The sequence below is a fragment of the Varanus komodoensis genome, unplaced genomic scaffold (assembly GCF_004798865.1).
Source record: "Varanus komodoensis strain SLA01 unplaced genomic scaffold, ASM479886v1 scaffold22, whole genome shotgun sequence".
NCBI classification, from domain to species: Eukaryota; Metazoa; Chordata; class Lepidosauria; order Squamata; family Varanidae; genus Varanus; species Varanus komodoensis.
Genome location: NW_025335606.1, coordinates 19,152,482 through 19,176,287, shown reverse-complemented (window position 1 = coordinate 19,176,287; position 23,806 = coordinate 19,152,482). Strand labels below are relative to the sequence as shown.

The 23,806-nt window shown below is 43.4% G+C and overlaps 1 protein-coding gene across 1 annotated transcript; it reads left to right on the top strand.

Annotated features, from left to right (window-relative positions):
• Positions 1 to 1,234: 1,234 nt before the first annotated feature.
• Positions 1,235 to 13,767, top strand: PGLS (6-phosphogluconolactonase). Its single transcript, XM_044431086.1, has 5 exons — positions 1,235 to 1,612; positions 3,177 to 3,284; positions 4,589 to 4,690; positions 11,712 to 11,852; positions 13,215 to 13,767. The coding sequence occupies exons 1-5, from the start codon at positions 1,313 to 1,315 to the stop codon at positions 13,350 to 13,352; spliced, it is 789 nt and encodes a 262-aa protein (XP_044287021.1). The 5' UTR covers positions 1,235 to 1,312; the 3' UTR covers positions 13,353 to 13,767.
• The last annotated feature ends 10,039 nt before the right edge of the window (positions 13,768 to 23,806 follow it).

The window sequence follows — 23,806 nt, the reverse complement described above, 5'->3', positions numbered from 1 at the left end:
CAGAGTTCAGGCTTTCTCTAACTCTCTCACTTGAAAAAGCTGGATTTGTTTCTTTTACTTTTTGAACATTTCTGAGCAGGTCTGTACAATGCTACTTATAAGTCCTGCTAAATTCAATAGGGCTTAGTCCTTCCCAGCTAAGAGGATATAGGATTATAGGCTGAAAACTGGAGTTCCTCTGCAAGCAGGATTGTGAAGCTTCTGCCTAAAGTTCAGCATTGGATATTGGCTGAGAAAAGTTTGGTGGGACTTACTTGCTCCACTCAACTGGGAGTATTTGCTATTTTTTGGCTGGGAACCCAAAATATCCTCAGCACCACCTCTTAACATGCAGTTTTAGCAGTAGCATTTCCCTTCTGACCATGGCCAAGATCATCTACACTCTATTGTATTCTCTCTATGGGTGTGAAACCTGGAAGATGATAAGAAAATGAATACATTCAAAACATGCTGCAGGAATGCTCTGCAAACACACTGGAACAACACAGTGTATTGTAGATTAAATCAAGCCAGAACTTTCCCTGGAAGCAAAAATGACAAAAAATTAAGCTGCTATACAGGCACATCCTGAAAGGGTAAGACTCACTGGAGAGAATAACAATAGTACAATGGAAAGTAAAAGACAGAAGATAACCAAATAGGAGATAGCTCAATTTCATAAAGGAAGCCATGGCCTTGAGCTTACAGGAGATTCATTCAGAGAGCCGCCATAAATTCGAGACGACTCGACAACAGAATATTTGCACATGCTGGACTAAGCAAAATCCCCTACAGCAAAAATAACCAAAAGCATTTAATGTTTGTCATTTGCTATTTTTTCTAGGGTTGAAGGAGAGAGAGGGGCTGGGACTCAATCATAGCTACACTAGAATCCTGGATTTCTATGAGCAGCTTTCAGTTAGGAGATTTACAGAAGACTCACCCACTCAGTTACCCAGACCATAACAGAGGCAATAAGCTACACGGGTCTACTCAAAAGTCCTAATAGCGTTACTCGAAAGTAAGTGGATCGAGGGTTACACAGCTCCCAGCGCTTTGGAAGCGGTCGTCTCCGCCAGTTACTAGTTGCGAAGGCGGTGGCTTCATTTCCTTCCGGTGGCACTGTGGCAAACTTTCCTCCACCTGCATTACTTTCCGTTCTTTTGCTCCTCCTCCTCTCCACGCCCAACGAAAGGTCCCCTTCTTCCGTAAGTGTGCCCTGCCTACCGCTCGTGCTTCCGCCCGGCTGTGCGCCTTCCGCCATGGGTCCCTCCCGGCTTCCTTGCCTGGCCTTTCAGTTCCCCCACCCCGCCACTTTCCCGTCGCGTTCGCCATGCCCGGTTCTTCGGTGTCACGGCGCGGCCCGGCCGCGGCAGCGTCGCCGCCCCAAGTCTCTGTCTTCCCTTCTCCGCAGGAGCTCGGCTCGGCGCTGGCCCAGCTGGTGGCCCAGCGGGAGGCTCAGTCCGGGCCCGGCGGGCGCTTCTCCCTGGGTCTATCAGGTGGGAGCCTGGTGCGGATCTTGGCCCAGGAGCTGCCCACCGCTGTCGCCTGCCCTGCCCGCTGGCTCCTGGCTTTCGTGGACGAGCGACGGGTCCCGCTGAACGACCCCGAGAGCAACTACGGCGCCTACAAGGTGTCTCTATAAGGGGATAGTTGGGCGGACTCAACCGGGGTGTGTCCGGGCGGCTGGGCTCTGTGGGGCAGGTTACCTGGGCATTTCCCCCAGGGCACTCACGGCTCTCATTCCCAGAGGCACAGGCGGCGTGGACCCCACCCGATGAGGAGGCGATCCCGGTAGCGCAGGGAGGGGCTGCCTGCTCTCCCTTCGCCACCCTCCCATTTCTTTCTCTCTCCGCTACAATCCTCATGGTCTGCTGAGGGTGTGTGAAATCTCCAAGGCAAGAATGGCTCTTCGACATCTCTTTCAGAGTTAAGAGGCGTAGCTGATCTCTCTTAACGCTGCAAATGCCTCGATGAACAAGACTGAGATGCACCTATTTTTGCTTTCTTTGCCAAGCAACAGTACATTCATCCTTTGCTCAAGGCTGCTTCTGCCATAAAATACAGGGCAAATACGACCCATAATGCTGAAACCACAGGCTTCTGAAGGATTGTTGCCCACCTTCTGCACATCCTTGGATTAAAACAGCTGTCTTCTTGCTCTGCCTCCCTGCTTAATGTACTTCGCAGGGTGGGGAAAGGATGACAAGCCGCATGAAGCATCTCCCACCTTTCCATTGGAAGCTCATCAGGCTTTAAGTGATCCCTCAGAAATCAGTCCCTAGTTAACTGGTGTCTGTCATTTTTAAACTTCTGCAGTAACGTATGAAATTGATTACATCCAGTATCAAGGATGTCATTAAACTAATGGTCCTTCCAACTCTAAAATGTCATGATCTGGGAGAGAAATGGCTAAATTATTACAGTTTCTTGCAGCTTCCCATTCCTTCTGTAGAACCTAGGACTCCTCTTTTAAATGACTTTCCTTCAAAAGGTTTGGCAATAAGGTATATTTGGAAATAGCTTGCTCTTACTAGACTTGCAGAGGAGGTGATTCCCTTATTAGGACTCTTGTGTCTTTCAGCACCTACCAGGCAAGCAACAATTAAACAAGTGAAGTTCTTTGTAGTATGGAGATACAGTAATGGCAGAACTGCCAGCTGCTTTGTAACGTTTTTGTTGTTTATATTGTACCATTGATGTATATGGTGCTTCATAGAGTATCCGATAGCAAAAAGGAATAGCCCTGCTCTAAGGAACTTACGGGCTACATTTCAAGGGAAGGGTGGGGAAAGAGAGGCAATTTGCAAGATGGTTCGATCCAGTTTTTATCCTGCCAGGGGGAGAAATCTCTGAGTGGAATTCAGTGAAAGGGTGGATGGGAGATGATCTTTGCTGATTCCCCCTTTGCTCTACAGGCCCTCCACCATCCCCTCAGCCTTCCAGAACAGATTCTCAAGGGCTTATAGGGGAGTACAGGTGGAAGCAAGTCAATTACCTTCCTTCAGCTTGTACCAGCAGGATTCCTGTGCTGGATTGGAAACCCCCCACAAATGGAAAGAGCCCTTTCTTCTATGGGAGGCTTTATGCCAATCCAGCAGTTGGTACGAAAAAATAGGAAGACTATCAGAGATGGAAGCCTGATGATGGGACAGTTTTTTTGGTTCCTGTAAATCAGTTGTGTTTGTTTATTTCAGACATATCTCCTTTCTAAGTTTGTGGTACCTGAGGACCAAATTGTTGTTATCAACCCTTCCCTCACAGTTGAAGAGGCAGCAGCGGATTATGCCGCAAAGCTGAAAGAGGTACAGTTGGAAGACTCTGTGTTCGTGTGTGTGTATGCACATCTGCGATTTAGTTTCTTCTACTGAAATCATACAGAAAGCTTTGGCTATGGGCTGGTGTAGAAACCTACTAAATCAGTGAAATAATAAATTGAGCATTGTATGGTGCAACCCAACAGGCTATACATGAGTTGGAGGCTTATAAGCATCTGCTGCAGAGTGGGGAAAGTGCCAGAACTGTTCTCTGTCTCCTGATATGTAAGCCAGCCACACAACCAGTTTTGGCCATCAACCTGTGGCCTTTTGGGGGAGGACAGGAGGGGGCTGGAGCACCAGCAGGACCCCTTGTGTGCTGGCAGCCCCTGGTCTCCTGGCCCTGAACACCTCTTTTCCAAGGCTACTTTTCCAAGCTTGGCAAAGCAGCCGGAGTGTTCTTTTTGTGCCAGCTGCAAGGCAGGCAGTGAAATCCATACATGCATCCCCAACTCCAAGGCTGGAGCTCTGTCTCCAACCTCAGCCAAGTCATTCAATTATCAATTGAATGCTTTTCCCCAAGAGCTCTACAGTAGTATGCCAGTAACCAGTTTGAGGGACAGCTGGAACATGAAGTGAACCCGCAGGTGAGTATGTTTATTCCATAATAGGCAGGTACATTTTAACAGTAGGCCAAGGCATCAGATGCTTAGGATGGACAGACTTGCTGAGGCAGCTTCCCAGAGAAAGCGAAGGCTCATAGGATTCTTGAGAATGTGGCACTCCTAAACAACCCAGTGGAACCAATTAGCTGGGGAAGTTGTGGCCTCTCTCTTGCTGGCGACATTCAGAAAGCATTTGGACAGTCATCTAAATGGGATGGTGTAACTTAGTGTCCTGCATTAGCAGGTAGTTGGACCCGATGGCCTTCTGGCACCTTCCAACTCTACTATTCTATGATTCTAACCCCATTCAGTGGACAGAGATCAAGGGAGGATTTTGGAAATGTAGGTCTACCACATCTGGGGTCACCAGGTTGAAAAAGGCTGTCTTACTCATGAGTAGCCTGTCCTTCCCTTGAGCAGATTAACTTCCAGGGAATGAATCATCTGGCTCCTCCTTTAATGACTTTTACACAGGCTAATGACTTTTTAATTTTCCCAAATGTTCCCTGTTTTTGTGGTTTGTGCTGCTTCTATCCTCTTGTTCTTATTACTTTGCTAAAGCTATACTTTAACATGACTTTTGTAGCTCCGTGAACCACCTTGCTCATTGCATATTGAGGAGTGGTATAGAAAACTGGATTGCTAAATGTGATCTTTTTACTTCTTTCTGGTGTCTCTGCCCTGCAGGCCTTCCAGGGTGAGGATATGCCTGTGTTTGACCTCTTGATCTTGGGAGTAGGCCCAGATGGACACACTTGTTCACTTTTTCCAGATCACCCTCTCCTGCAGGTGAGCCAGGGAGGGGAGTTGGGGGCTGAGGGAGTAGAAGGAAGTGGAGCAGAGGGGGCAGGGTGGCTACCCAGCGAGCTATTCTAAGCAAGCTCAGCAAAAGTGGATTAAGCTTACTGGTCTTTCTAGCCCTGCTCTGAAGAGAAGCTGTGCTTTTAAAAGAGATGTGCTGGGATGGCTTTTCTTCTAGCAGGGATGAGAGGAATAACAGGTCTTCTTGCTGATTCTTTTGGCTTGGCACACTCTGGGGATGGTGCAAGCTGCCAAGAAAACAGACCTGTCGGGGTGAGACAGGGAAGCCCTACTCTGTCCCCTTGGTCCCCAGGCAAGTTTTGCATCAGCAGCAGAGAAGGTGAGGAAGCTAATGGGGATTCTGCCCATGTCACCAGGTTTCCCATAAAGCAGGGATGGGGAAACACTTCCCTGTCAGGGATTCTGGATTCCCCAGCTTCACTGTTCAAGATAGGAATGAAAACCAGGCCCTCTCTGCTCCTCAGCCAGTCTGTGCAGGTCAGCCGGAGTTGGTGAGGACCTCTTGAGCACTGCAGGATCACTGTGCCCTTCCTCACCCTGGTACCCTCCAGATGTGGTCAGGAATGTCATCCGACACTCCTGTAGGGCCTTTGGTTGAGGTGGGTTGATCTGGCTCAACAGATGTGGCAGGTTTTCAGGCAAAATGGAGAGTTGGCTCTCTGCATATGTGGGGTTGAACTGCTGATCCTTGCCATGGCTGGGTTGCTGCCTGGTGGGGCTAGGCGTTGCTATGGCTTTAAACCTGCTTGGTTGGTGGGACAATCTCCTGGCCTAGGGGATTGTCAATCACTAAAGGGGTCTTTGCGTAGGCTTCCCCTGCCTGTGTTCCCCCCTCCCCTCAATGATGTGGACTCTTCCTCCCAGAATTCCTGGCTGTGGGCTGTGCTGGCGTAGAGAGTGGTTCAGGCTCTCACTCATTGCAGGCTGTGCAATGGAGGCACCATCAGCTTCTGAAGTGGAGGAGGAGGGGCAGAAACAAGGGAGGTGACCCCTCTGAAGCCCCTTCAAGGTCTCCTAGAAAAGTTTCTCACACTGAGCATGGGAATTAAACCATTTGGGAAGGGGAGGAAGGGTTTTCAGGAGGGGAGGGGGAGCAGGGGTGGGCCCAGCCTTAGGGAGGAGGTGTCAGAGGTGAGCAGCTCAGCTGGAGGGGCTCCATTGCTTTCGCCTTCCTGTTTTTCAATGGGGAAAGTCCCCGCTGAGGGTGGAGCCAGCAGCCTTACTGGAAGCGGAGGACTGCAGGGAAGTTTCTAGTTTGGATTCCACTCTTCCCATGAGCAGAAGCTTCTCCTTCCAGCTTTAGCAAAAGGCTCCTCAGAGTTCAACTGTTCTGTTAACTGTGGCGTTTCAATAAATGAGATGCATTTCAAAGGACTGTCTTGCAAGTTGGCACCCGAGGGAAGAAACCAGCTCAGCTGAAGGCTCCAAATATCTTTTTTTTTAATATAAAAATTTTTATTAAAATTTTAAACCAATACTAAAAACATCAATCATCACATACATGGGAACTACTGGGTCAGCCCCTTACTACATATCTTTTAACATTCTGTAATCATATTCAGATCCGTTTATGATAACTTAAAAACATTTTTAGATCTAAACCAAGTCCCATTTCTCCAGCCAATAAAAAAAGGGGGTTCCATATTTGATAGAAGTCACTATCTTCTTTCTCCTTCAGTGGTAAGATCAGTCTATCCATTTCTTACAAAGTCCCGTTTTTCTTGACCAATATTAAAAGAAAGAATCTCCAAATTTGATGAAAGTCAATATCTTCTTTCTTCTTCGGTAGTAACTTCAATCTGACCATATCCACACAATTCAAGATCTTTTCATTTTCCTAATGCTAGACAAATAGACTCCTCACTACAATAGTTACAAATAAAATCAAATACATTTCGTGTTTACTAGTATTCCAATCCAATATCTACTAAAAAGAAAAACAAAAAAGAAGAAAAGTTCCAAGTTTAAAAAATTAACCCAAGTTATGTTCACATATCTAACATCCATTTATCATCTTTAGACATCTTAGCTAATCTGTTTGACGACAACAATTACCTATAATATCTTTTAAACAAATGTTCTTTGAGCTAATTTACTAAAGTTTCATCTAGCTTACACATCATTTAGTCACATACAATTAAGCTCCTTATAAGAGTCCAGCTCCTTACACTCTTTAATATATCTCACTTATTTAAAAAAAATCCACTTAGTACAGCTTCTTCTATGCCAATAATAATCATTTTCTAGTATAGTAACTCAAGGACAAAGGAGTCATGTAACTTAGCTTTTGTCGTTCATTTTTAAGATTAAAAAAAAACCTCTTATTTTTCCTTATGTCACCAACCAAGAAAAAACTCAACTCCTATTCTTATCTTTCTTAGTTCAATTTAGATCATATCTTATAATCTCTTCATAATTCAACACATTTAAATGCAGAGAAGCTTCCACATTGAAATCATATAACTTAGCCTTTCTATACCACAATAAACATGCCAACCCATTTATACCATTCCTTTTTAAGATAACCAATTCTCTCATTTCTTTTTTACGCCTCTGCCCCATCGCCCTTGTTCTGATAAAGCTAGTTGAAAATCAATATTTTTCAACTTTACACCTCTGCCCCATCTTTCTCCAGTTAATGGTACTTGTTGAAAATCAACACTCTTCAATGACTATATTTCAATATTCACTATTTCTTGCTTTATCTTCAATAAATGTAGCATTTGTTGTAGGTCAGTGTTTATTCCCAATGACTGTGTTTCTTGCTGCAAATCAACATTCACTGTCTCTTCTTCCTCCGTGTCATATGTAGTTAGTTCGAGATCCATCCATCCTTCAGAAAAAAAAAAATGCTTCTTTTGATGGCCAAAATTGTTTCTCTTTCTCTAATATAACAAGTAAATCCCATGATAGCTTATTGATTTTGTTTCTTTATCCACTGTTTAAAATTTTTCATATACTTGTTCTGTTTTTTGAACATGCTGTTCAGTTTTGGATTGTACATCAACCAAAACCTCCTTAAAAGAAGCATCAAGTTTATCAAAGCGCTCTTTTTGTTCAATTGAAAAATTTTCCTGTTTTATCAACATCGCCTCTTGGGATATTTGTAAAGCTGTTAAAGATTCCTGTATTGCCAGGAGTAGTCTCTTTTGCTCTTCCATCGTTGCAATAATTCCAATAGCTACAGAACAGCAGCAAGGGCCAACTACCACTTCTTTTTCCTCTAGATCACTTGCAGACAGAAGGTTGGCAAATTGCCAAGTACTTTGGCAGGGTCCCAGAAATGGAGGGAAGAAAATGGCAATTTGACAGGCAAATTATATCCTTCTATCAATAAATTCCACAATAGTTATTATTTTAATTCTTCATTCTTGGGGAGATCAGAAAAGAAACAAAGTCTTTTTTTTCTCAGTCCCAACTTTCCCACGCACTTCAAACTCTTTCTCTCCCATATAAACTTTCCCACGCACTTCAAACTCTTTCCTCTCCCCATATCATTTACTGCTTAAAACACCGTAGGGGGGAGAGTTCCATCAAAGGGTCTTTTTTTTTCTTCCTTCTTTACGCCAATTAACAACAGATACAGTTTTTCCACAAGTAGTATTACAAAAGGAAAATAGGAATGCTCACCCAAACAGTCATCACATTAGAGAGGAAACACCACACAATATGAAAAATATCCTGGCAAGTGTCCAGTTAGTCTTGGCAGAAGTCCAAACAGATATCCAAAATAATCCCTCTAAGTTTTAACCTTCTAACACTTATTTCCACAGTAATTATTTATTTTAATTCTTCGCCCTTAGAGAGGTTAGAGGAAAAAATCTTTTTCTTCGGCTTCAACTTGGACAAAAGCCTCAACACTCTCCGTATCAGTTGCCGCTTAGATATGAGGAGGGCTTTCTTCTTTTTTTCTTTATGCCAATTAGAAACAGATACAGCTTTTCCATAGGTAGTATTGCAAAAAGAAATAAAAAATAAGAATATTTACCCAGCAGTTCCAATGTTTATCTAGCTAATAAAAATCCTAAGCTAATTCCAAAGATGTCACGAACTTGTAGGGGCTAAAAAAGCCCCCCTGTGTTGCTCGGTTGAGAAATGCCTGAATTTGTCCCAGTGGATATGGGATTGCCTTCCCACATCGAACCAGAAGAATGCCCAGGTAATCTGTCTTCGCTCCGACAGAGCTTAGATGAGCCTCCCACGACTCACTGCTGAGCAATACTGGCGTGATAACAGGAACTCCGTTAATCACAACCGTCTTGTTCTGACGCCATCTTGAAGTCCCAGGCTCCAAATATCTTGAGGGCACCAGATATTGGTAACTAATACTGCTGGCTGCCTTCCCAAAGCCCCAGTCATTCTTTGGCACAGAGAGTTGACTCAGGCAGTCAGCTCAGTCACTCAGAGGTGCTGGCTCCTGCAGGCTGAAGGGTAGGCTCCTTCCTGCTATTATGAAGCAGCAGGGCTGACAGCTCATGCCATGGTATAAGTTTATGCAGCATTTTCCAAGAGTTAAAATCCATCACCTCACTTCTGAAATGTGGCTTCCCATTAAAGTTGAAAAGCAGAGCAGCACATGAAGGGATGCAAAGAAGAAACACACCAGGAACAGTTTGAAAGCCATAGGGAGTACTACTTTAAAATACGAAGACAACATAAACAGATGCAATTAATCTGCCATTTCTTTTTGTTTTATTGGGTGCCAATCATCCAACCTCAGGTGTATAGTCATTTTAATCTGGAGACCCATTTTCTTCTCATTCTTTCTCTGCGGCTGACTGGTTGTTTATTCTCACCCCCTTTCTTTTTGCCCTCCACCATCAGACACATGACCTCTGATCCTTTCCTTTCTCTTCATTCAGCTACCCTAACTATAATGTCCCCATTCTGAAGTTGAAACTTGAGGACATTTGAACTGGCCTCAGGAACCATCAGTAAATTTAAAGACAGGTTGCTTTAACTCTGACTGCTTGACAAGTATATGTAGGTATATTTGCATAGCACCAAAACATCAACACAGATGTCTTTGTGTAGATGTTGCATGAAATATAAGAGAACTTAGTAAATAAAATTTACCATTTGGCTGATAGAAAAAACAATAGTAATATTTTTGTTCAGTTCCCATTACTGGATCTAAAATAGCCTCAAAGAATAAACCAGTGCATAGTTAATTTGCAGCTTCACAAACTAAAATTGTCAGTATCCATTTAGGCAATTCAAATGTTAATTTATAAAACAACCAATTATACTGGTTCAGAGCTTGCAGTTCTTGTGTTTATTTGTGTGTGTGAGACTCTTTTTACTGGCCCATACAAAGACCTCAGTGAAAAAAATCCAAGAGATGCAGTTTGTTTTCTAACAATTTTAATTGCAGAGCCCAAGAACATAGGAAATTGAGCAGTGTTTCTAAATTCAACTTTCATGTTCTGAACTACCTACTGAGCTTTTAAAATACCGTGAGTCATTCACTGGAAGTTTACAATTTCCATTTTTTCATGTTTAATATTGTAGTGACACCTTTTTTAAAAAAGAAAAGAGCATTCATTCCCTTTGAGGCCCAGAAGCATCAAAACTGTTAGCTGTCAAATTTGTGTGGCTCTCAGCATTTCAAACTGGTTGCTAGTACCAAACATTTAGGTGCCTTGGGTCACCTAGGATCTGCTTCTCCTTTGGTGTGTGTGTGTGCATACACAAAGATTCATACTGATTTCAGAAATGTTGATATATACTTTCTGCACTGCAGCTTTGGGCTAGATATGAAAACATGCACAATCCCTCCCCTTTTTATTGAATTTCTCCTCTGCCTCATTCCTGAGAGATTAGGACATGTGAAACCAAATTTCTTGCATACAACCATTTAATACTAAAGCGATGGGGGAGTGGAGAGCCTTCTTGACTTAGAAGAATATTTCAGAAGCACCTCTGCTGTAGTGGGTTATGTGCAATATCCCTTGACCCCTTTCACCCTGCTCTTAAATATGGGACTGTACCAAGAACAACTAAGTAATGTGCAAAAATATTTTACCAAACTGAATTTGAAACAGAATAAAAGAAAATAACCAATCACTCCTGATGTGCAACCTTGCACATTATATAGTATATCCTCATTTGCATGCATATGCTTATATATTGGGTATACCTCTTTAGTTTATTGGGACAAGCCAATCCTCACTTCCATTCTGGTTTACCTGCCGGTTCACATGAAAGATGCAGGGAATCTAGAGGTGTGAACAAGCATTGTTGACTCCACTCACAAGAAGGAGTGGAAGTAGCCCGTGGTTCATTGAATTCTCCCGTCCACCCTTCCCACCAGTTGCTCTGAGAGTTTTGCCCATTGCTCCAGTTGTGCCCAAAGAAGCATCTTCTGAACTTGTCCTGTTAATAGCATGGGATTGTCTCTGTGCTTGTATTTTCTGTTCAGACAGCAAGCACTTTGGAAGGCAACCTCCCCGAAGAAGCAGGCAGCATCAGAACTTAGAAGCAACCAGTGCAACCCATTTTTAGGCATCTCTCTCATTGGAAAACATATCAGATTCATCAGTGCTATTATTCGTCTTTTTCCGCGTCTGGGCAACCAGATTCCTGGGTGTTTACAATCCCTAAGTGGCTCCACAACATAAGCTGGCTGTCATCTGTTCACTGCCAAGTGTATGGTAATGCCCAGCTGCTCTGCCTCTTTTGCATCATGTCTAAATCTCCCCCTACCTTTTCTGTAGAAGACTAACCAGACCCATGTCTGATGGGTAAACACTTGAATTTGCTTGCTTTCTTCCCTTTGAAGACCAAAGGTTGGTTGTCTCCTTTTCAAAACATGTTTAAAATCAGGTGCATGGCTTATTCTACAAGTAGTAATGTCCTTGAAAAACTCTGAAATTCCTCATCATGTTAGTATTTGGCAAAATATGGCCTAGATATGGCTTTGCTGTAATATTCCCAGTTTCCCTCCCTCCCACCTTCTCCATATTTCATACCCTCTTTCCTGTGGTAGGAGCGGGAGAAGATAGTGGCTGCCGTTCGAGATTCCCCAAAGCCACCTCCAGAGCGGATCACGCTGACTCTCCCAGTGCTGAATGCTGCTCGGAGTGTGGTGTTTGTTGCCACTGGGGATAGCAAAGCTGCTGTGATAAAGGTAATGTGAGCTGCATGGTTTTGGTCTCAAATGTCCAGTGCAACACAGTTGCCACTTTGCTTTTGTTACATGCCATCAAATTGTCTCCGTCTTATGGCAACCCTGTGAATGAGTGTCCTCCAAACTGTCCAGTCCTTGACAGCCCTGCTCAGCTCTTGTAAACAAAAGGCTGTGACTTCCTTTATGGAATCCATCCATCTCACAGTCCTCCTCCTCTTCTTCTGCTTTGACTTTCCCTAGTGTTTTTTCTTCTCTGGTGAGTTTTGCTTCCTTATGCCGTGCTACTTCCAGCACAAAAAGGAGAATCTTCCCCAAGGTGGTGTCTTTCAGACATTTTGGACTTCAGCTCCTGTCAGCTCCTGCCAGCAGGGGACAGCAGTCAGGCTTCCTGGGAGTTGTAGTCCAAACCGTCTGGAGGGGAACATTGCTCCAGGGCTGGTATACCTGGCTCTGTTAGATTTATGGATATGGAGGAGATCATCAACTAACCTCCTAGGAAGGGAAAATATGTATAAAGTGTTCCCATTGCCTGTTTTAGAAATTCCAGGAAGGGAACAAATTTCCTCCTTGGCAGAACTCTTGGATAAGTGTTGTGGGCCTCCTGCAATTGCCTTGCCTTCTGCCATTTCTGGAGAGCAAGAGGATGAACTGCCACATGGAGGCTCCTTCCTCCTGGAGCAAGTTTGTACAAAAATTTGTTACTCACAGCACGTCATGTAATGTGATTGGGCTGATTCTCACAGTGTGGCATGTCTGAAGGCAACAAGCCACCTGGTGATCCATAGCTTGTTCTAGGGATTATTTCACCCATGACGGGTTGGCACGTTGTCTGAACCTGTCAACTGCCTATACTATGGGTGAGGGAATGGTTGACTGAGCAGCTACTCTCAGCCCAACCTGCCTCAAGGGGTTGTTGTTGTGGGGATAAGATTGAGAGCATCAGGAGGAGAATAATGTAAGCTGCTTTGAGTTCTTTACAAAGAAAAAAGCAGGATATAAATCTACTAAATAATATGCCAAGAATAGAGCCACAGCCCTGACTATTGGCTATCCACATCACACACCACCCCACTTCTAAGATTTTATCAGGCATGATTTCTCTGTAATCCCAACCCTATCTTTGGTTTCAAACCACTGCATCCACAATACTCTACCAATCACCTGTATTCAACAGTGTATTTTCAGTTCGGCTGTCACTAAGGCCAATATTCTTGCACGGTTTTGTGTTAATGAAACTTTTAAAGCTTCAAAATTCTGAACCAATTCTAATTCTTAGATTTAGCAGGGGATGCGGGAAGATTTCAGCATTTTGATGACCATCTGCAAATTGTACAGATTCTAACATTCTGTTTCTTGGGACAGCGCATTTTGGAAGGTGATGAGGAAAACCCATTGCCAGCTGCCCTTGTCCAGCCACACACTGGGAAGCTCTACTGGTTTTTGGATGAGCCAGCTGCGAAGGAGTTGACGATTCCTTTTGAAAAGCACTCCATCTTGTAGGAAGCTCATGTCCCATCACCTTTCTGGTTGGGAAAAGTCCACCAAGTGTGGGTTGTGGGTAGATCCCAGCCTGCTAACATTCCAGGTCACGGTCTCCACGTCTGGTTTTAGTGCTCAGGAGTGACACTAAACTAACACTGTCTTTTTCTTCTTTCTTTCTTTCTCTTCTCCCTTTCCTCTTACAAAAATTAAGAAGTGGTACATTTGTGGAGCACTGTGTAACAAATATGATTGTTTCTGTAGCCAGGGCAAAGTGTGAAATGGGATGCTTGGGTCCAGCTAAAGTTGCAAAAGGAAAGTCGCAGGAAACGGCATTACAATCTTTATCATGTGAACGGTCTACTGTGGTGTAAAAAGTGAATGCACAATTAAAGATGCAAGTTAAAGCCACTGAGTGGTGGCACAGTGTGTTCCACTTCTGTGTGTGACTTTTTTTGGGTTTAACATCTGGGCAAAAGTGCTGATCTCCCTGCAGTTCATCCTGCATGGAAATTCCTTTAGGGCATTTTTACCACATAGGCTGGGTTCACACAACGCAACAAACAGCCCTGCATAGTTACTACAGTTTATGCTTTTTTACCATGGTCTGTCTGACAGACTATTAAGTGGTCTCTCTGTTACTGGGGTTTCCATTCTCCTTGCTCAACCTTCTTGCTGTTGACATGTAACCCATCAGCTACTGCACCTGGAATTCAATACCAAGGTACATTGCATCATGCCTATGTCACCTGCTTCTTCCTTATTGGCCTGCACATATTGGCTGGAGTGGCTCTTGCAGTTGCCGCTCTTTTTGGGGCACTCTGATAATTGCATGCTAGGACCGTGGAAACTGTTTTCCTAGGTTCAGATAACATGACAGGCCATGGTGGTATGGGGAAACCATAGAACAAGCCATTGTTTCTCATGGTTTCTAAAGACCAGACTTACCATGGTAAAATCTCACAAGTGGGTTCAGATAACACAACAGACCAACAGTGGTAAAAAACCACCATAGCTTGTCTTATTGTCTGAATCCAACCACACTGCACTAGTTTGTTTTTGTTGTTAGTTGCGAAGTCGTGTCCGACCCATCGCGACCCCATGGACCACATTTCTCCAGGCCTTCCTGTCCTCCACCATCCCCCGGAGTCCACTTAAGCTCATACCAACTGCTTCAGTGACTCCATCTAGCCACCTCATTCTCTGCCGTCCCCTTCTTCTTTTGCCATCTATTGTTCCCAGCATTAGGCTCTTTTCCAGGGAGTCCTTCCTTCTCATTAGGTGGCCAAAGTATTTGAGTTTCATCTTCAGCATCTGGCCTTCTTAAGAGCAGTCAGGGTTGATCTCCTCTAGGACTGACCGGTTTGATCACCTTGAGGTCCAAGGGACTCGCAGGAGTCTCCTCCAGCACCACAATTCAAAGGCCTCAATCCTTTGGTGCACAGCCTTCCTTATGGTCCAGCTTTCACAGCCATACATTGCAACTGGGAAAACCATAGCCTTGACTATACACACTTTTCTTGGCAGGGTGATGTCTCTGCTTTTTAGTATGCTGTCTAGATTTGTCACAGCTTTCCTCCCCAGGAGCAAACGTCTTTTAATTTCTTGGCTGCAGTCACCATCTGTGGTGATCTTGGAGCCCAGGAAAATAAAATCTGTTACTACCTCCATTTCTTCCCCATCTATTTGCCAGGAAGTGAGAGGACTGGATGCCATGGCCTTAGTTTTCTTAATGTTGCGTTCTAAGCCAACTTTTGCACTCTCCTCCTTCACCCGCATCAAGAGGCTCTTTAGTTCCTCTTCACTTTCTGCCATGAGAGTGGTATCATCTGCATTTCTGAGGTTGTTGATATTTCTCCCAGCAATCTTAATGCCAACTGGTGATTCATCCAGCCCCACCTTTCTCATGATGTGCTCTGCATATAAGTTAAATAGGCAGGGCGACAGTATATAGCCTTGCCGAACTCCTTTCTCAATTTTGAACCAATCAGTGGTTCTGTGTCCAGTTCTCACTGTTGCTTCTTGACCCACATATAGGGTTACTCAAGAGACAAATAAGATGGTCTGGTACTCCCATCTCTTTAAGAACTTGCCACAATTGGTTGTGATCCACACAATCAAAGGCTTTAGCATAGTCAATGAAGCAGAAGTAGATGTTTTTCTGGAACTCCCTAGCTTTCTCCATGATCCAATGTATGTTGGCAATTTGATCTCTAGTTCCTCTCCCTCTTCAAAGTTCTGCCTGTACTTCTGGTAGTTCTCGGTCCACATACTGCTGGAGCCTAACTTGTAGGATTTTGAGCATAACTTTGCTAGCATGTGAAATGAGTGCAATGGTGTGGTAGTTTGAACATTCTTTGGCATTGCCCTTCTTTGGGATCGGATTGTAAATTGACCTTTTCCAATCCTGTGGCCACTGCTGAGTTTTCCAAATTTGTTGGCATATTGACTGTAGCACTTTTACTGTATCGTCTTTTAAGATTTTGAATAGCTCAGCTGGAATATTGTCACCTCCACTAGCTTTGTTGTTGCTCAGACTTCCTAAGGCCCATTTGACTTCACATTCCAGGATGTCTGGCTCGAGGTCAGTGACCACCCCATCATGGTTATCAGGGACGTTAAGCTCTTTCTTGTATAGTTCTTCTGTGTAATCTTGCCACCTCTTAATCCCTTCTGCCTCTGTTAGGTCCTTGACATTTTGGTCCTTTATCATGCCCATCTTTGCATGAAACGTTCCCTTCATATCTCCAATTTTCTTGAAGAGATCTCTGGTCCTCCCTATTCTATTGTTTTCTTCCATTTCTTTGCACTGTTCATTTAAGAATGCATTCTTATCTCTTCTAGCTATTCTCTGGAATTCTGCATTCAATTGGGTGTATCTTTCTCTTTCTCCTTCTCCCTTGCCTTTTGCTTCCCTTCTTTCCTCAGCTATTTGTAAAGCTTCCTCAGACAGCCATTTTGCTTTCTTGCATTTCTTTTTCTTTGGGATGGTTTTAGTTGCTACCTCTTGTACAGTGTTGCTAACCTCCGTCCATAGTTCTTCAGGCACTCTGTCTATCAGATCTAATTCCTTAAATCTATTTGTAACCTCTACTGAATATTCATCAGGGATATGTTTTAGGTCATACCTGAGTGGCCTAGTGCTTTTCCTTACTTTCTTCAATTTAAGCCTCAATTTTGCAACCAGAAGCTCATGATCTGAGCCACAGTCAGCTCCTGGTCTAGTTTTTACTGACTGTATAGAGCTTCTCCATCTTTGGCTGCAGAGCGCATAGTCAATCTGATTTCTGTGTTGACCGTCTGGTGATGGCCATGTGTAGCGTTGTCTCTTGTTGCTATGCGTGTTTGCTATGACCATTGTATTCTCTTGACAAAATTCTACCAGCCTGTGCCCTGCTTCATTTTGTACTCCAAGGCCAAACTTGCCTGTTATTCCAGTTATCTTTTGGCTTCCTACTTTAGCATTCCAATCCCCCATGATAATAAGGACATCATTTTTTTGGTGTTAATTCTAGAAGATGTTATAGGCCTTCATAGAACAGGTCAACTTCAGCCTCTTCAGCACCAGTGGTTGGGGCATAGACTCGGGCTATTGTGATGTTGAATGGTTTTCCTTGGATTCGAACTGAGATCATTCTGTCATTTTGGAGGTTGTATCCCAGTACTGCTTTTACTACTCTTTTATTGACTATGAAGGCTACTCCATTTCTTCTGAGGGATTCTTGCCCATAGTAGTATACCTGATGGTCATCTGAATTAAATTCACCCATTCCTGTCCATTTTAGTTCACTGATTCCTAAGATGTCGATGTTCAGTCTTGTCATCTCTTGTTTGACCACAGCCAGCTTGCCCTGATTCATGGATCTTACATTCCGGGTTCCTATGGAGTATAGATCTTTACAGCATCGGACTCTCCTTTCAGAAGGTTGTAGCCATTTGTGTGATGTTGGATTGCAACTCTCATCAACCCTAGCCAGCATAACCAGTGGTGAGGGATGCTGGAGGTTGTAGTCTAACAACCTGTGAAGTAATAAGAGGAGTAATTGATGTAGAATATAAGATAGAGTATAAGGAACAGGCTTAAAATGGGTCATGAGAATCATCTTGTCAATGTAGTTGGATACTGACCATACTGGATTATTAAAAAAAAAAAAAAAAAACAAGAAAACTGACCTATCTGAATTGTGCAGACCTGCTTAATTTGCATAATTATGGGTGCTGGTTATTTTGTATAACTTAGAATGTTGGTTAAGGATGGCACTTTTTATATAATGACCAAAGGGGAGCAAGTACAGGCAGTAATGTACCAGTTTCACATTATAAGTATAGCAGCTGTCCAAATTCAGAACTGAGTTTGTATTTTCCTTGCCAGACTTGAGGAACAACTGAAGCCACTTTCAGAGTTACATCGTGCTTTGGAAATTTTAGTTTGTTATCTGGGGAAAATACAGATGCTATTGGACAGCTAAACAGCATTCAGGACTAATGTAGTGATAGAGAGAACCCAGATGATGAAAAGGGGTGGCTAGAAAAGAAAAATGTGTGTCCATGTATTAATGGGGTGAGTTTCTCCATCCCACCTTCTCTTGTGTATTCGTGTGTATAAATGATATACATGATGCATTTGTAGAGCAAAGTGAAGGACAGGACATTGGAAGTTTAGATGTAGGGTAAGAAGCACAGCTCAGGTTTGGCAGATCTGTTTTGTTTGTTTGTTTTTAGCCAGAACCTTGAGGTCCACCAACTAGATCCATGTGCAAGAAAAGGTGGAAAGTGAGACTCCTGCACATTTGAACTTAAAGTGCCTGTTTACATGCTCAAGAATTTGTTCTCACAACTAGAACACAGCTCAGTTCTTTTGCTTCTGATTCCCGTTGTTTCAGCAACTTGTTTAAAAGAAAAGAAAAACTCAGCATTCATTCATTCAATAGAGGTTTTATAGACGATCCTCATCAGCACATGCTCTCAGAATGGTTAACAAATAATTAAAATAGCACACTAAAATAACACAACAACATTTTCCTTGCTGCTTTTGTTACATCGTTGAGAGTCAAAGCTTGAGTTCTAATGTAAATCATTTTGAGATAGACAATGGGGTGAGAAAGCTTAGGCCAGCGTGCCTCAGCCTGATGCCCTCCACAAATCTTGGACTGCAGCTTCCATTATCATAACGGGGAAGGATAGGAGTTGTAGTCCATTCTACTGAGAAAACAGCAGGCTGAGAAAGTAAGCACAGAGCTAGCATAGATTCAGCATTGCATAGGTCCTTGCTTCCAGGGTTTCCTGAAATATTTGCCATTGTAGGGCTCTGCTTAGCCCTTTTTGTTAGTATGGCTGACATCAGTTATGGGAAAAGGCTACTAGAAGTGGCTGCCCAGGGCTTGCCAGCTTTCAGGGGCTTTTACAAAATGGATTTAATTAAGATGGGAAGAGGACAGGAAGACAGCAGGAGAGGCCTTTTGTCTGCTCAGTGAGTTGCCAGGGTTCGGTTTTAATTGGGTTTTGACACTGACTGTGCTTGCGATTCAACAGGAATTGCTGAGCGAGCAGTTGCTAAAAAGCTCTATCTAGCTCATTGTGTCTTGTCTTTGTGCTGGAAGGGCTTTTAGGTCCCCAACAAGGTCAAATTATTTGTTGCTAATGAAATGCTTTTCACCATGATGGAGGAAGAGCAAGAGCAGCTGGTGACACTAATGGTGCAAAACTGAACTCACTGGTGGAGGGGCCCCATTGAGCCCGCCCTGTCCAAGGGCCCTCAAAATCTGGATCCACTTCTGCTCCTGGGTTGTGGAGAGAGTTGTTTATTTATGTATTTATGTTTGCATTTGTATGCTGCCAAACTATTCCAACAGGAATCTCTAGGCAGTTTACAACAGGTAATAAAAATCACAAACATTGAAACAAACCATTCATACATAAAACGACAGCAATTGAACTATGGTCATTTAAAATGTATCAAGTGAGGGGACAACCATATACAATGCCATATTAAAAGCAATTTAAAATAAATTATTAAAATAGTAGGGGAAGAGAAATGTTTTTGCCTGGTGCCGAAAAAAAATCAGTCTTGGTGCGAGGGGAATTTCTTTGGGGATTCTGTTCCATAAATGGAGGGTTCTTCTTAAATGAAGGTTCTTCTCCTATTTGCCTTTCTTCTCACCACCTTGAGGGAAGGCTCTTTCAGAAGCGTCTCCTGCTCAGATCTTAACAGATGGTAGGTATATGCAGGAGAAGATGGTCCTTTAGAAAGCCAGGTCCTAAGCCATATAGGGCTGTCTATGTAAAAACAAGCACTTTAAATCAGGCCTGGGGTTCAGCTGGCAACTGATGTGATTTATATAGAATTGGTGTTAGGTTGGATGCATTGCCCCTTCCTCCCAGGAGTCCCTATGGAGGGAAGCTGGGCAAACTAATATCGGGAAGATTGTGGTAGGGAGGGGGAGGGGTGGCCTCATTGCAGCATTAGGAGCCAGAGTGGGGTGAGGTTGAATGTTGGGTTAGGATCAAGGAGACCCTGGTTCAAACCACTCAGCCACAAAGCTCACTTGGGCCATTTTGGGCCTCTACTCTCAACCTAAACTACTTCATACAGGGATAGAATGGGTCACGGTGGAAGGAAACATGAGGACCTCCTTGAGCAACTTGGAGGAAGAGTGTGGTAACAGTGTAATGAAGTGTGAACTTCATTTACATGGAAGTATGTAAAGAGGTGCACTCAAAGGGACTTTATTATGCTGGGGCCACTTTCTGTCTTCCACCAAAGAAAAAGGTGAACTTCACAAAATGTGAAGAAAATGGTAAAATCCATAAATGTTTATTTGGAAACATTCCCTTTTTTTATTAAACTCAACACATTTTGGACATGAAAACTTTGTCAAAGGCAATGCTCACTTCTTGTTTCCTCTGCGAAATATTGATTACGTATATAAGGTGCCTTTGAATCACCCCAACCCACCCTGATAATAAGCCATGGTTGGTTGGTAGTTCAGTGAACAACTCACAGTGTGTCCAACAGGCAATTGGGCTCATTGTAGGTTATTTGCCCCCCCCTTGTCCCACTGAATCCTCCCATGGCTATCCCAGGGGACACTATGATAGAAACAACTCCTCTCCCCATTCCTTGCCAGGACTGCAAACCATTTTTGCTCATTTTGCTGTATCCTCCTAAAGATCCAAAAGGCCAGCTTGCCAGCTGGTTTTCACACTCCCTGTTCTCCCTGTTCACTCTGACAGCCCCTTTAAGGTGCCCAAGTGGCACCTTGGACTGACACTGGCTGGCAGATCACTTTTGTAACATACATATAATATGTGCAAATCAGGTTTGTTTTTAATTGCACTTGCACATCTTCATGAGTGTGGAAATGTAAAGTGTGTGTGTGTCATTCTTACTGGAAGGCTACATGTCCAGGTGAAACAAGCAAGCTCCTCTGTAGCTGGATAATTCTGCAAATCTCTGCAATGTTCATTATTGTGCTATTACTATTCTCATTTTTTTCTTTGTAACTGAGAAGTTTACATAACGATAGGGTAAGGGGGGAATACAGAAAGGGAAGTTGTTTTTTTCTGTATGTTCAGGTAAAAGGAAAACAAAATAATGAAGACGGCAGAAATATTGGTTGGTTGATTGATTGCTTTTCTATACTGTCCTCTTACCAGGAGCCTCAGGACCATCTGTATAGCAATCCTGCAGTTGTATTCCAGTTGTGCTTGAGACTTCGATAATGGCTGAAGCCTTGATTCTCCTCCTGAAACACCCTCAATTCCTTCTGTTAGCAATCCTAGAAGAAGACTGCATTGTTCAGTTTTTCTCATGTGTTCTCATAAGCCCACCTCAGATTTAGCTGTTAAAGTTGGCTGGGGCCTTCCAACTGAACTTTCACTGAGTGCTTCCCACTCCTACACACTTGCATCCATAAATTGCTTTGTAGCTCAAGGTTAATTAGTTCCCCTAGACAAACTCTCAGAATTGGAGGCCAGGCTAATGAAGAATTTGGACTTCTTATGGATCTCCAGGAAGGACTGAGGCAACTGCCTGATTTCCTGTTGGTCAGTTTTATATTCCTTCTTGAGGTTCCACTTTTCTGCCTGGTTGTTTCCAGATTTGCAACTTTTGGTGGTGGGGAGAATGCCAAGGGACCCATTTTTATTTAGTTGCTTCTTCCTTCACATGTAACAGGAAGTAGGAGTATTCCTGCGAGTTTTTCGCAAGGTTTTACACAATATTAATAGCTGTTTTCATTTTCACATGAAGAAAACAGTGTTGTATCTAATGTTAGTCCTACTTAAGTTACTTAGAAAGGTTAGTCCTACCTAACAGGAGGAGGATACTGATGTAAAGCCGCTTTGAGTTCATTGGGAAAAAGTGGGATTTAAATATAATAAATAATTAAAGTTAGACCCATGGAAATAAATGAATGAGGCTTAAGTTGGACTAACATTGCATGTGATTCACAGCTATGGAAGAAGACTGTACTTTTTCTTGTGAGCATCAAGGGTACTCCTTCCCTGGAGATCGCCATGTCTCTGAAGTCCTATTTTCTGTGATCTCATTGTCTCCTCCTAATCAGTCCCCACAGAAATTGATGTCACAACTGTGCATCGATTTCAACTAAACCAACCACCACTCTCCATAGGGTTACCTTCCCTCAGAGGAAGCAGGGCAGAACTGTGACCCATGCAGAAAGGCAAGAAGTAGGATTCTCTGTGCCTAGGTCATTCTCACACCATCTAAAAGTGAACTCAGTCTTGGCTGTAAGAATATATAGGTGTCCCTAATTTGATTTTTTTAAAAAAAGCAAGTACTCCCTAAAGTTAAGGCAACACTTGGCTGCTTTTCATGAACACAGGCCTTCTGGGAGTACCCACGTGTACATGGTGTACACTTTGATGGTCAACCCCAGCCTTCCCCAACCTGGTGGCCTTCAGAGGCATTTGGACTGCAACTCCCAAAATTTCCATTCAGCAGGGCTATTGACTGGGAATTCTGGGTGTTGCAGTCCAAACATGTCTGGAAGACAGAAGGTTGGGGAAGGCTAGTCCACACAGAAAAAACTGATGCTCTGTCCTATTTGGTTAGAAAGGTGCCTCATAGTTGTATAAATAAAGGAATAAATTGAAAATAAGGTTTGTAACAAATTATATGTGGTTAAGGACATATAATTGCTGCTGCCTGCCCTCTGTGGTGCCTGTTCCAAGAGATTTTGACCTTCATCTATTCACAAGGATTTTTCTTCATTGAATTGCCCTTTAAGTGATACTGTGGGTTATTCACAGTCTCCTAGGTGACTGCACTTATCACAAAAGACCCACATTATGAAGTCAGCTATGAGGTCAAGTTTAGCATCTGAACAGGAGATGAACCTTCTAAGCAGGAGAGAGCCGGGCTCCACACATGTCTGGGTGGCTGTGGGTTGTCACTCCTGCCCTTGAGTCATTCTGAGAAAGACAGATGGCATCATTTTCATTTTTTTGGCAATCAGGGGTGAATCTGGACCTGGGCTGGGATGTGAGGCCTGGCATGAAGAGGATGAAAGAAAGAGGAGTTGGGAGGGATGTGGAGATCTGTGCAAGCGTGCTGGCAAGCTCATGAAAAAATGTAAGTGTTGCAGAGTCTGAACCTCAGAGATAGTATCTGCCAATGACTCACAACAGATCTTGAAATGCTGCTGTTCTAATACAGAGCTTTTTCTCAGGTTAGATGTTCCAGAGGGGCCAGGGGAAGAGATTGTATTGACAGGCTACTGTTCTCAAAGCCATCTCCCCATTTGTTTGGTTCCCAGACTTGGAGAAGACTCACCCCAAAATCAGCCCAATACTTGGCAAGAGTGCTAGGCTTTCTGGGTCCCCTCACCCCATCCCCATTCAGCAAGAGCAGGACAGCTGCTTGCTGAATCTAATCTCCAAAGCACCTCGCAGCAGTGAAGTAGCAGCAAGGTCCTCCAGCCTTAGAAGACAGCTGCCCTTTGTGCTGTATTGTCTGCAATTAATTATTTAAAACATTTATATGCCATCCTTTATGACAACATCTCAGTGTGTCCTACCTGCGGGTTCTAGCTGCAAGTGTGGCCTATGGATCTGCCAGAATCAAGTCTTATCAGCACAGACATTGTATTCTCCAAGGCTCACTGAAATTTATGTTCGTTAAATTAAAATTCTCTTATTTCTTCAACTGGCACAAATACTTGCTGCCCAAAACTCTTACTTCCATGCACTATGTTTTTAGCTTGCTTTAACTTTTACAGTTAATTCAAACTTAAACCTAGTATCAATTCAGGTAGGACAGCTGAAACTGCTTAGTGTCCAGCTCTGCAACTTGGAGAGATCATACCTGAAGTATATAAACAGGTAAGTCCACAGTCAGCTGGGAATGGGAAGAGGATGACTGGGAACTGAGTTGAAAGGGTAGATCTCCTTCTCCTGGAGAATCATCCTTAAGAAGAAAGGAGTCAAGATTAGTACCTAACCACAGATAATGC

What these genes read in the sequence shown, in the direction of transcription:
- PGLS (XM_044431086.1), top strand. Translation starts at nt 1,313, where the DNA reads ATGCCCGGTTCTTCGGTGTCACGGCGCGGCCCGGCCGCGGCAGCGTCG. An exon ending in GCAACTACGGCGCCTACAAG is followed by an intron (nt 1,613 to 3,176) that starts GTGTCTCTATAA and finishes TGTTTATTTCAG; the next exon opens with ACATATCTCCTTTCTAAGTT. An exon ending in GCAAAGCTGCTGTGATAAAG is followed by an intron (nt 11,853 to 13,214) that starts GTAATGTGAGCT and finishes TTCTTGGGACAG; the next exon opens with CGCATTTTGGAAGGTGATGA.